The sequence below is a fragment of the Panthera pardus genome, unplaced genomic scaffold, assembly GCF_024362965.1.
Source record: "Panthera pardus isolate Hobbes unplaced genomic scaffold, ASM2436296v1 HiC_scaffold_5, whole genome shotgun sequence".
Classification (NCBI taxonomy): Eukaryota; Metazoa; Chordata; class Mammalia; order Carnivora; family Felidae; genus Panthera; species Panthera pardus.
Window position 1 is genome coordinate 18,964,740 of NW_026526980.1, and position 13,477 is coordinate 18,978,216.

Here is a 13,477-nt window from a genome sequence, read left to right on the forward strand (position 1 = left end):
CCTCACATACCTTGATATACCAGTCAAATGAGAGTTTGCCTTGGAGGGTAATGTTGACTTTTTCCTGGATGCTGAAGGATGAGATGTCACACTGGATTCTCTGGCAGACAGCAATGGAGCAGTTCTGGGGAAGGGAAGAAAGGGGAGAAGTGACTAAAGAAACTGGAAAATGCTCATGCACCCAGCCCACTCAGTTGACAGATGATATTGAGCATCAACAAGGGGACAGTGCTGGGTCTGGCTTATTCTTACCACCACTGGGGCCCTCTTAAGCTCTGCCATGAAGTCAGAGAGAGGAGGAGACTTCTCCGTGGTGTTGCATGTTCTGGAGAGGTTCTGAGGAAAAGAGACACCATGAGAATAGAGAGAAATGAGGGCTTGTGAATCCAGACTTAAGGAGGCTGAAATGGCCTAAGTCCAGGAAAAGGTCAAAGTGCCTCCAAAATAAAACAGAGATTTTAGGAAAGACCAGGGCTATGGAGGGAGGAGTTAGGACACTTCTCAAGCCCAGCTAGGCTTACCTGGGAAAGGGTGACCTGGAGGTTGTCCCACACAGCCACCTGGTTCAGCTTGATAGGCACCCAGAAGACCACACTGATGGGGAGGCTCCTCTGTCCCAAGTTGTTGACCTGCACAGTGGGAAGAAGGCAGTGGACTTCAGAGCTCTGGCCTTTCCACTTACACCAGCAACTAGAATCAGCCTTCCCACTCCTGACACCCCAGTACACTTAAATAAGGCCTCACAGACCCAAGCAGCCTGCCTCTTGATGCTTTCTGGGATGCAGTAAATTGTAGCACTTAAACACACATTCAAGACCCAGATAGGTTGGTAATAAGTGGTGTCTCTTCCACTTACTAGTGGGGACACTTTGGCCATGTTCTGTTAACTTCTCTGAGCCTCAGTTTCTCCATCTGTGAACTGGAGATAATGATAGTGCCTCCTTCAAAGACTCATTGTAAGGATAAAATGAGGTGTGTGTGTGTGTGTGTGTGTGTGTGTGTGTGTGTGTGGTTCTGTGTGTATAGGGTGAAAGTAAACTTGGAACAGAGCCCAGAACATAGTAGGCACCTGAGGCATGTATCCCATCATTATTTCCCATTATTGCATTCCCAGCACATTGATTTCCCTCCCTGTCATCCTTCTCAGCTCCCCACCTCATACTGGTGCTTTATAATGTGGCTGGTCTTCTCTGAGGCTATGAAGTTGAGATATTTGGTGGAGACTTCATGGCTGATGGGAGAAAGAAGAAAGTACAGGAGGTGTCAGGACATCAGAGGTGTCCTGAGAAGGAGTCTTGGACTAAGTATGTAAGGGAGTGAACAAGTACATGGGTAATGCTGCCCTGAGAAGGTGCCAGTGGGGTGGTAAGCAGGGGGGGATGTGTGTCAGACACACAGGATGTGCTAGTTTGGGTTACACACACACATATGCACACAGGCACAAATACACTCCCAGGCACATATAAACTAGACACATATACACAGGCACTCATGTGCATAGACTCACACACACAAATACACAATGGGTCATGTCCAGCATAATGGTAAAGGCAGAGCTAAAGCCCTAGAAGCCAGCACCTGGTGACCACCACGAAGACAGTGTATTTCACAGGCAACTCCAGCTGGAATTCGGTTTTGTTGGTCTTAGTTGTGTTGTTCTCACTAAAGGGAAACAGAGAGCTTTCCTGTGTATATTTCCACTAAATTATAATCTCTGTAATGGCAGGAACCACAGCTGTCTTGTCCATCACTGTCTCACCAGCACTGGGCACAATGCCTGGCACATGGTGAGTGCTCAGTTGGTATTTATTGAATGAATGAATAAATAACTGACTAAGCTGAGGAGAGAACCAGTGGGGAGAGGGCAGTGGTCCATCCTGGGCAGGGGGTTGGGGGCTCAAAGGGGTAAGATAGGCACAGCACACCTGGTCACATTGGCCTTGAGTAGTAGTCTGTTTCCAAAGAAAGCATCAGATTCCACACCAAATGTGATATTAAAGGTGATCTGGAGTTAGAGAGAGGAGAGATAGTGAAAAGAATAGAAGAAACAACTTAAATGTCTATCAACTAAAGAATGGATAAATAAAATGTGGTGCTTCCATACAACAGGATACTATGCAACAGTAAAAAGAAATAAAATATTGATAGATGCTGCAAATATACATGATCCTTGAAAACATGACTACATACAATATAATCCCATTTATATGAAGTGTCCAGAATAGGTGAACCTAGAGACAGAAAATACATTAGTGGTTGCCTAGAGCTTGGAGAAATGAGAGGACTAGAGTTGATGGCTGAGGAGAGCAGCGTCTTTTCTCGAGGTAATAAAATATTCTAAAATTGATCATGGTGATGAATATGTAACTCTGTGAACATACTAAAAAGCCACCCAATTGTCTGCTTGAAATAGGTAAATTGTATGGTATATGAATTGTATCTCAGTAAAGCTATTTTTCAAAACAAAAAAGGAGCCTCTACTTTTAAAAAATAAGAAAAGCATTCAGAAAAAGGCAAAAGAGAAAGGGAGAGGGGGACAGCAGCCCGACCTCTGAGTAGTTTGGGAAGATGGGGTGGCTTATGTTGCAGCTGCTATTCTTCAAAGCCTCTGGCCCATTGGTGGAGTCTTCAGACTCACAAGTCAGGCGCCATGGTCGCTGTGAGCGCTGCTTCTGGAAGGCAAGGGAGACAAAGATGGTGATGTGAACCAGAACCTGTGGGGACAAGGAAAGCAAAGTCAGAGCCTGAGAAGGATTTAACTACCTGGGTCACTGACTTCCTCCTATAGGACAGGCCAGGTGGGTAGAAGAAGGTAACTTGAGTCCTGTAGGAGTCCTCGCCCTGGTTTCTCACAGTCACTGTCACATTCAGGTCTCGGGGACCACCCACCACCAGGGTATCCAGACTGTGGAAAGAACAAGCCAGGCCGTGAGACGCTGAGGCCCTCCATGTGGCAAGTCTACTCTGGTGGCACAGACTCTTGGAGAGAGAAGACAGTGGATGGGGCAACCACACAAACACCTCCAAAGCAGCTGCTCTGTTCCAGGCTCCCTCAGAGGCCAGAACAGAGCACCAGGTTGTGGTGCAGATTTTCAGGTAGCAGTGAGGAAAAGAAACTCACCCCATAAAAGTGAAGGTGATGCTGAGGTCATCATGGCAAATGTTGTCACTGCCACAATTCTGCTCAAAAGGAAACTACAAAAAAAAATAAAGTATGATGAAAGAAAAGGAAAGAATAAAATGAAACAATAAAATATTGAGCTAGAGTGTATTATGCTAAGTAAAATAGGTCAATCAGAGAAAGACAAATACCATATGATTTCACTTATATGTGGAACTTAAAAAAAACAGATGAGCATATGGGAAGGGGATGGGGAGAGAAGAGAGAGAAACAAATCACAAGAGAATCTTAATGACAGAGAATAAACTGAGGGTTGATGGAGGGAAGTGAGTGGGAGATGGACTAGAAGGGTCATGGGTATTAAGGAGGGAACTTGTTGTGATGAGCACTGGATGTTGTATGTAAGTGATGAATCACTCAATTCTACTCCTGAAACCAATATTGCACTGTATGTTAACTAAAATTTAATTCAAAATAAAATAAAATATTGAAATAAAATTATGTGAAATGAAATAAAATGTTCTTCAACAATCTTGGCCTCTGGTGTCTTCCATGACCCTGAAGGACCCCAACTCCAGAACTCACCAAAGCTGTGAAGAGTCTCTGAGCATCCACAGCCAGCACTGGCTGGAGGTTCCCGAATAAGGACAAGGGTTTCCCCACCAGAGAGAAGTTGAAGTGCAGGATGATGGGATTCACTGAATCCTCTACACAATACTGAGAGATAGTAGGGGGTTTGAGGGTTTGCCCTCCTTAGATTCCCAAACCCACCCCATGCATGGAGGACCCAGGAGTGTGGCCAACCCTTGCTCACCGGTAACAGTAGCTTTAGGGTCTCACATTCTTGATTCAGCCTCAAGATTCTTGTCTGTCTGCGTGTGCTGTTCTTTGTCTCATCAAAGACAACTCGGGGATGTGGGAGAGTTGGGTCCAGAGCCAAGTCATATGTGATGTTGCTCTGAATCTCTCCTGAAGGGGCAGGGCAGCATGGTAGTGAGGATCCCAGCTTTGGAGTCAGACAAGCATGAGTTTGAGGCCCAGCTCTACTTTGGGCATGCTACCTGACCTCTTTGAGTCTCCATTCCTTATTTTTTTTTAATTTTTTTAAATTTGTATATTTATTTTGAAAGAGAGAGAGAGAACACAAGGGAGGGGCAGAGAGAGGGAGAGAGAGAATACGAAGCAGGTTCCATGCTGTCAGCACAGAGCCAGCTGGTTCGAACTCACAAACCTTGATATCATGACCTGAGCCGAAGTCAAGAGTTGGATGCTTAACCGACTAAGCCACCCAGGCACCCTGTCCATTCTTTATTTTCAAGTTGAGGAAGATAATTTTACCTTCTCAGTGGTGAAAATGAAATGAAATGAAATAGTGTCTATAAAGCATTTATCACAGTTCTGCCACACAGAAAGTACTCAAAAAATAGTAGCTGTTCTGTTACATACTAGAAAACTAAGTATATTTTTCTGGTCGCTTTTAACTTCTTTCTCTTCGTCATTGGCATTCAGTAACTTGTGCCTTGGAATGGTACAATGTATGTCATACACATTGGTATAATGTACTATGGTATGGTTTCCTTTATATTTATCTTGCTTTGTTTTGGCAGAGAATCTTGATGTCTTTCATTAGTTTAAAAAAAAAATTGTTACTGGGAAACCTGGGTGGCTCAGTCAGTCAAGAGAGCCTAAATGTCCATCAACTGATGAATGGATAAAGAAATTGTGGTTTATATACACAATGGAATACTACGTGGCAATGAGAAAAAATGAAATATGGCCTTTTGTAGCAACATGGATGGAACTGGAGAGTGTGATGCTAAGTGAAATAAGCCATACAGAGAAAGACAGATACCATATGGTTTCACTCTTATGTGGATCCTGAGAAACATAACAGAAACCCATGGGGGAGGGGAAGGAAAAAAAAAAAAAAAAAGAGGTTAGGGTGGGAGAGAGCCAAAGCATAAGAGACTGTTAAAAACTGAGAACAAACTGAGGGTTGATGGGGGGTGGGAGGGAGGGCAGGGTGGGAGGGAGGGCAGGGTGGGTGATGGGTATTGAGGAGGGCACCTTTTGGGATGAGCACTGGGTGTTGTATGGAAACCAATTTGACAGTAAATTTCATATATTAAAAAATAAAATAAATAAATAAATAAATAAATAAATAAATAAATAAATAAATATTAAATATTAAAAAAAAATAAAATAAAATTTACTGTAAAAAAAAAAAGAGTATAACTCTTGATTTTGACTCAGGTCATGATTTCACATGAGCCCCACTTCAGGCTTATACTGACAGCTTGGAGTCTGCTTGTGATTCTCTCTCTCCTCTCTGCCTCTCCCCCTGCTTGTTCTCTCTCTCTCTCTCTCTCTCTCTCTCTCTCTCAAAATAAGTAAATAATTTTAAAGAAAAAAAGAAAAGATTTTCCCTCTATTTTGTTGCTTCTTTCTTATTCTCTCTTCTTTCAATTTCAAATTACATGTTTATTAAATTTTTCACCATGCTCCATATGTCTTACCATTTTTTTCTGTATTTTTCATCCTCTTTTCTCTGTGTGTTAATCTAAATACTCTCAATTGATTTACCTTCCAGTTCACAAATTCTTTGTTCCACTTTGAACCTACTATCAAATCTATTTATTGAATTCTTAATTTAAGTCAGGGTATTTTTCAGTTCTATAGTTTCCATTTTACTCTATTTTATGAATTCCAGGTCTTTTCTGAAGTTCTCCATCATTTTCTCTTTTTTTCTTGAAGATATTAACTGTAGTTGTTTTTTAGATTCCTAATAACTCCAATTTCTGAATCACCTGTGGGTCTATTTCTATTGTCTATTGTTTCTCTTAGTTGCTGGTCTGAATAGACATTGTTCCAATAGAAAGACCAAGTTGCTTACCAATACCCCTCTCAAATTTCTGTTTCTCCAGCACTAGGGAGCTGAACTTCTATACAACTCTTTGGCTGCTGTCTTCTACTGAGTTTCTTAGAGTATTGATCTAGACATACATTGCTGAGGAAGTCAGCCTATGACTTGAGAGGAATTTATATGTAGGTTTCGGGGCACCTTCTACATGATTCTCTACTCTCCAACACTTTTATATTAATGTCTAGCCATGCAAGCTGCCCCAAACTGACTACTGTCTCCTCAGCCTAGTAAGATTACTGTTAGAAACCTAATTTTATTCCCTCATTTCTCTCTAGTACCATCATTACAATTCCCCCACACCCAGCACAATGCCACTCTTTCAGATTAGAGACAAGGAGAAGTCAAGTTAGTTGTGATAAAATGCCATGCCTAAATGTTTTCTGAATTTGTGTTTAGCTTCATCAACCCAACCTGCCCTTTAAATGAGTTATCTCTTGACTTAAAAAAAAATCCTGGTTAGTTCACAGATGTGGGGCCATTGTTTCTCTGGAGAACTGAGAGAATAAAGGAGTGCCACATGCTCACTTCTGGTGATGTTTTCTGGGCCTCTGTACCCAGTCAGGGAACTGTCTTCTCACTCCAGCCAAGCTTCGAAAAGGCTGTAGAAGCCTGTGGAAGTTTGCTCTGGACTGCCAGAAGGCTGGGAAGACTGCACTGGGCCACCCATCAATATCTCCAGTTATTTAACTCTTTCAGACTTACCTACCCAGCCTCACCTTCTCTTAGCCTGTCCCGTGTATTCTTGCGGACATGAAGGCAAACTCTAACCTCCCCAGCAGTCTGACCTTTCACCACCTTTGCACGGCACTCAAACACATTCCTTGCCACTTCTTTGGGTGTGAACTCCATGGTAACCTCAAGTCTCAGCACAGGCTGGGATCTGTAGGGACACCAGAGGACCATCAGGGGCCTTCAGACAGCAAAGCCACTCCTGAAAGGGAAGATATTTGGTGTGCTATAAAAGAATTTCTTACCTAAGCAGCAGTACATGGCCTTGGGCTCCTATAGCCAGGTCCACCAGTCCATCCATTGTGAGGTCCTGGCCCCCACTCAGTGACTGACCAAAATATTGGAGTGTGGGGGAGAGCTGGGAGCCTTCAATCCGCTGAAGGTAGAAAAGAGGAGAGAAAGGGAGTGGGAAAGAATAGGGAAGTGTGTAACTCGGTTACCCAGAGTGACCCAAGAGGACAGATTGTCTGGGTTCCACTCAAGTCTCATCTCTTATAATTTCTCAGGGAATTAGAGCAACCATTCAGCTTTAGACCACAGCCTTGAGATGATATCCAAAGTTTCCATCAATCACCTAGGTTTTCCAGGACAAAGTTTTACAGGAAAGAAATGACAGGGGCACCTGGGTGGTTTAATGTCCAACACTTGATTTTGGCTCAGGTCAAGATCTCACAGTTCGTGGGACTGAACCCCACACCAGGCTCTGTGGTGACCATGTGGAGCCTGTTTGACATTCTCTCTCCCTCTCCCTCTGCCCCTCCCCTGCTCATGTTCTCTCTCTCTCTCTCTCTCTCTCTCTCTCAAAATGATGAAACATATTTAAAAAACTTTTAAAAAAAGGAAAGAAGTGACATAGCATGCTATTTGACTCACCTAATATCATTGACATGTCAAAATAATGCAAACACTGAATATCGATCTACCAAAATTCTCATATAAATGTAAGGAGTGGGGCAAAGAGGTGAAATGGCCGAGGGGGCAAGCCCTCTGAAAGAGAGCTCACCTCTCATAGAGGGAAGTCAATGCTAAAATAAAAGTCAAGAAGCAGCAAGATAATCATCTTATTGGGGAGTATAGACAATAATTGAAAAATCTGAAATAAAGTTTCCTCAAGAGAAGGGAAAATGAAGAGGAAGTTGCAGTGTGAGTGTGGTGATTGTTATTTTTCATAATGAGATATAAGAACAATTTTTACTCTTTAATCTATGTGCAAGAATAACACTGAAAGAACAACCAAATAAAAAGAAAATTTAAAAGTGATCTTGTCATGTACTTAATGCCACTGAATTGTACACTTAAAATGGTTAAAATGAAAACTTTTATGTAATATATATTTTACCACATTTTTTACAAATTTTGTTAACTGAAAGGAAGGATGAGGAAGCATGGGATGCTGGGTATATGCTATATCTAAATCTAAATGGTGTTGACTTGGGTTCACAGATATGTGAAAATTCATCACTTAAGATTTATGTGTTTAGTGTATGTATATTATACCTCAACGTTTTTTGAGAAAAATTTATTGTATTCTGTTTGGAGGAAGTTTTGTTTTGTGATTAGCTATAAAGTAAAATTACACAGTTGGGAGATCCACAGCATATTTACTTATCCAAACACTGACCAACCTTATCCTCAATCATAAGGAAAAAAGCAAGTAAAAAAATACATACAGTAGAAAAGGATAAGATCGTAAACAGTAGAAAAGGATAAGATAATCCTTTTGGCATTTGTTTTTAATTCCTGGGTCTGTGGTGTGTGTGTGTGTGTGTGTGTGTGTGTGTGTGTGTGTACATATAAAGCACCCTCCCCTTACCTTTGTTTTCCTTTGCAAAGTGAGTTATGATGCAGATAAGGAGAGGGAACTAGGGTTTTCACCGTTTACTTTAGATTAATAAATTTATACAAGCATGTCAAGATTTTATAATAAAATAAAGTAAAATCAGAGCCTTCACACTGCATTGACACAGGGAAGCAACAGGTGTCAGTGAAAAGAGGCCTAATTACAATATTCATACAATTGTGTGTAGAAAAAGGCTCCCTGGTGCAGAGAGAAGTGGGTAAGGCAGTGCTTCTTATCCCTGGCATCAACTAACAAGTGTCTTAAAAATACTGGGGCCTGCATCTCATTCTATTCCATTTATATGAAATTCTAGAATGGGCAAAACTCATTTATGGTGGAAAATAATCAGGACAGTGCTTTCCTCTGGAATGGAGTGGGGTCAGAAATTAACTGGAAAGGGGCATGAGGGAACTTTCTGGAGTGGTGATTATATTCTATATCTTGATAGGGGTGTGGGTTACACATGTGTATGCATTTATCAAAATCACTGAGTGGCAAAGGATTTGCATATTTCCTGTCTGTAAACTTTATCCTAAAAACAACAGTAAGCAAATATTGAATTCTAGTTAATGATAAACATACTGAACTATTTAGGGGCATTGCAACTTATTTTGAATTAGAATTTTAAAATTCATTAAAAATAAGATGGACAATGGCACTGGGTGGCTTAGTCAGTTAAGCATATGACTCTTGGTTTTGGCTCAGGTCATGATCTCATAATTTGTGAGTTCAAACCCCATGTCAGGCTCCACGCTGACAGCACAGAACCTGCTTGGGATTCTCTCTCTCTTTCTCTCTGCCCTTCTCCTGCTCATGCGAACACACTCTCTAAACAAATAAACTTTTTTTAAAAAGTAGTTTAAAACAACAAGATGGACTGATGGATGGATAGAAGTAGGATGAATAAAAGGTTTGATCTGTGATAACATAAATTTAGTCAAATGTTCATTGTAGATTCTAGGTTGTAAATATATGGGTGTTCATTGTACAATTCCTTCACTTTGTTGTGAATTTGAAATTTTTCTAAATAGTGCTGGAAAACTCTACTGATAGCTGGCACACTTCCCCAGACCAATTAAACTGGAGCTCTTATTAGCAGAGCCCAGGCATCTGTGCCTTTTAAGACCTTAAAGTAATTTTATTTTTTTACTGTTTATTTTTTTTTTGAGAGACAGAGACAGAGTATGAATGAGGGAGGGGCAGAGAGAGAGAGGGAGACACATAATCCAAAGCAGTCTCCAGGCTCTGAGCTGTCAACACACAGCCCAATGCAGGGCTTGAACCCACAAACCGTGAGATCATGACCTGAACTGAAGTCGGACACTTAGCCAACTGAGCCATCTAGGTGTCCCAAGGCCTTCAAGTAATTTTAATGCGTTCATAAGATTGAAACTCTGGTGTGAGGGATTTGGTAGAACCGATGGGGGACAGAGAGAAAAAGAACATAAGAAAAAGGTAAGGCTGGAAAAAAGTCAGAGATCCAAGGGTAGAAGACCAGATGGCCTCAGCTGGCAGTGGTGGGAGAGAACCAGACTCTGGGATCCCTCCAAACAGTGGGTTCCATCTAGCAAGAAGCAAGGAGCCATTTTAGAGAGGAAACCAGTTGTGGTGACCAAGATTTCAGTGACCAACCATCAAGATGGACTACATAATTTGCAGGACCCAGTACCAAAAAAAAAACCAAAAAACAAAAAACAAACAAAATGCAGAGCATTAACCAAGTGCAGGGCCCTTCTGTGTGGCTGTATAGGTCACAAACCCATGAAGATGTAGTCCTGTAGGGTGACCAGCTGTAGGGGTTTCCTGAGATTCAAGACTTTGAGCACTAAAACTGGGACAGATCTGAACAAACCAGGACTACTGGTCACTCTACCAAGATTGAGATTCAGAAGAAAGGAAAGCCTGGATCCCAACACTCCCAGCCAACCACTTACCACCTCTAAGCCTTAATCTCCTCATCTGTGAAGAGGAGGTGATTGTGCCCCCATGCACCTCCTATAGTTGTGGTAAGAATTTCTATGAAGTGTGTTATTATTTTTGAAGATTCTAAAAATCCAGTACTGGGAGAATTGATCTGGCAGCTCTGAGGATGCTGAATTAGAAAGGGAAAGGGGCACCTGTGTAACTCAGCCAGTTAAGTGCCCGACTCCGGTCATTATCTCACGGTTTGTGGGTTTGAGCCCTGTGTTGGGCTCTGTGCTGACGGCTCAGAGTCTAGAGCCTGCTTTGGATTCTGTGTCTCCCTCTCTATGCCCCTCCCCCCTCGCAAGAATAAATAAAACATTTAAAAAATTTTTTAAGAAAGAGACAGAGGGGCACCTGGGTGACTCAGTCGGTTGAGCGCCAGACTTCGTCTCAGGTCACGATCTCATGGTTCATGAGTTCAAGCCCAGCATGGGGCTCTATGCTGACAGTGCAGAGCCTGCTTGGGATTTTCTGTCCCCCTCTATTTCTGCCTCTCCCCCCACTTTCACTGTCTCTCTCTCTCAAAAATAAATAAACGTTAAAAAAGAAAGGAAGGACACCAAGGAAGAGAGAGAAAGAAAGAAAGAAAGAAAGAAAGAAAGAAAGAAAGAAGAAAGAAAAGTACATATCAGCAAAGAGGCTACTGTCATGACAGGGACAGTGACCTGGCCTCACCTGGCTGTGGGAAGGGCTAATGCCCGGTCTTGAGGTTCCATGAAATAGGTAAACAGCACCCCGGTTCTCCTGCTCTCCTGGGGCCCCAATGGCCACATCTGTCAGCTTGTCTCCATTCACATCTCCCAGCGCTGTCAGGGCTGCCCCAAAGCGGCCCCAGGGGTGGCCCTGCACCCCATGGAGAACAGTCTCACACTGCCATCTAGCCCTCTGCTGAACAAAAACAGTGTCAGGTCCCAACCTGGGCAACTCCCAGCTCATGCCCAGGCCCCACCCAAGCCCAGGCCCCATCAGCTACTCACTCCCCGAGGCAAGGGGCACACAGACACCTGGCCCCCCCTTGTCGGCTCGTAGTAATGGGGGGCCCCAATAAGGATCAGGTCAGAGCTGCCATCTCTGTCCATGTCCACAGAGCAGAGGGAGGCCCCAAAGTAGGAGCCAATCTGTAAGAGACGAGTCCAGGATCACACATATATCTCTTGCCACCAAAATCAAAGTGTGAGTGTTTTCTTCCTGTGAAGAAAAATCATTTCAACCAGGGAAAGCCCTTTGGAGCAGATGTGATCTTCCATATGATTCAAATTCTCATTTGAGTGTACTGCTAGCTAGAGAAAAATATAGAGTTGATGGGCATTGGCTGAGGATTTACCCCAAATGGTGTTCCAAGGAGATGATTAATATAGCAAAGAAGAAGTTGGATTGGAAACTACACAGAAAAGCCTGGAAGAGCACACAGGATATCTTTACAATATATTGTAAATCTCTGTGGGTGGGGACGGGGATAAAAAATTCAAAGTTGATTGTCCTGCTAGTAAGGAATCAACTGGCTTAGATTAAAAATAACTATTGCTACAGGATTTTTTTGCATGATATTGAGAAGTACTGTCTATCTTTTAAAATAATTTTTAAAGTATGTTCTAAAAAAATGTTTAATGTCAATATGTAGAATTCATCAACAAGATTCATCCTTTTATTCATTCATTCATTCATTCATTCAACAGCAAGTATTTGCTATTTGCTAAGCATAAGTCTGTGTGGTGGAAAAACAGTGTCCTCCAGAGCTCTCAGTACAGCAGAGTGGAGCAGAGGGAAATAGTAACAGATAAACAGGGAGGAGTATTTAGCAATTTCAAACGGGGGCAAGTTCTAGGAAGGAAAAGTGCAGAGGATGTCACACATGACTCACTGCAATCTAATTTCTGCCCCACACACAATTGAAGGAGACCTCACTAATGTCCCAATAAAGGCATTTAAGCTTTAACCTAAAGTCAATAGGATTTTTTTGTCTTTAGGTTAAGTTGATTAGGGTATAACTGGCATACAATAAAGTTCAAGCCTTTTTTTTTTTTTAAGAGAGAGAGAACACAAGCAGGGGAGAAGGGCAGAGGAAGAGAGACAGAGAGAATCTTAACCAGGCTCCACACTCAGCGAGGAGCCCAACATGAAGCTCGACCCCACAACCCTGGGATCATGACCTGAGCTGAAATCAAGACTCTGACACTTAACCAACTGAGCTACCCAGACACCCCTATTTCAGCCTTTTTAGTATAGTTTTATAAGTTTTGAAAACACATAAAGTCATGTAACCACTACCAATGATCAAAATATAAAAGTTTCACCACTCCCAAAATATTCCCTCATACCCTGCTGTAATCAACCTCTTCCTTCAAACACCAACTCCTGGCAACCATTGCTCGATTTTCTATCCCTATAGTTTTGGCTTTTCCAGAATGTTATATACATGCCATTATATAGTATGTAACCTTTCACGTCTGGCTCCTTTCACGTATAATAAAGCATTTAAGATGCAGTCATGTTGTTCTGTCTATCAGTAGTCCATTCCTTTAAATTTCCAGTATTTCTGATATTCCATTGTATGGATGTACCACAGTTTGTTGATTCATTTTCCAGTTGAGGGACACTTGGATTGTTTCTAGTTTTGGGCAATTATGAATACCACCAGTAGAAACATTCACATACAGTTTTTCATGTATACATCTCTTTTTATTTCTCCTACATAAATACCTAAAAGTGGGATTACTAGTATGGTAACTGCATATTGAACTTTATAAGATATTGACAAACTGTTTCCAAAGTAGGCATGCCATTTTTCATTCAGATGGCAATGTTTTAGTTATTGCATACCCTTGCCAGTACTTGATATTACCAATTTATTTCCTTATGTTAATCATTCTAATAGGTATGCAGTAGTATCTCATTGTGG

The 13,477-nt window shown here is 41.9% G+C and overlaps 1 protein-coding gene across 10 annotated transcripts in view; it reads right to left on the reverse strand.

Moving 5' to 3' along the window:
* The window catches only part of LOC109259037 (integrin alpha-M), a 44,144-nt gene that overhangs the window by 2,044 nt on the left and 28,623 nt on the right, over positions 1-13,477 (reverse strand). For 7 of the 10 annotated variants that reach the window (XM_019436354.2, XM_053894560.1, XM_053894552.1 and 4 more), the window contains 15 exons: positions 11,556-11,696; positions 11,254-11,466; positions 7,019-7,149; positions 6,761-6,924; positions 3,936-4,090; positions 3,707-3,838; positions 3,122-3,195; positions 2,764-2,905; positions 2,550-2,672; positions 1,926-2,005; positions 1,579-1,662; positions 1,156-1,231; positions 522-629; positions 253-336; positions 11-124 (listed from right to left, as the gene is read on the reverse strand). In XM_019436354.2, coding sequence (XP_019291899.2) covers positions 11-124; positions 253-336; positions 522-629; positions 1,156-1,231; positions 1,579-1,662; positions 1,926-2,005; positions 2,550-2,672; positions 2,764-2,905; positions 3,122-3,195; positions 3,707-3,838; positions 3,936-4,090; positions 6,761-6,924; positions 7,019-7,149; positions 11,254-11,466; positions 11,556-11,696 — 1,821 coding nt within the window. The remainder of the gene's footprint in view (positions 1-10; positions 125-252; positions 337-521; positions 630-1,155; positions 1,232-1,578; positions 1,663-1,925; positions 2,006-2,549; positions 2,673-2,763; positions 2,906-3,121; positions 3,196-3,706; positions 3,839-3,935; positions 4,091-6,760; positions 6,925-7,018; positions 7,150-11,253; positions 11,467-11,555; positions 11,697-13,477) is intronic. The other 3 variants (XM_019436355.2, XM_053894558.1, XM_053894559.1) reach the window with 2 other exon arrangements.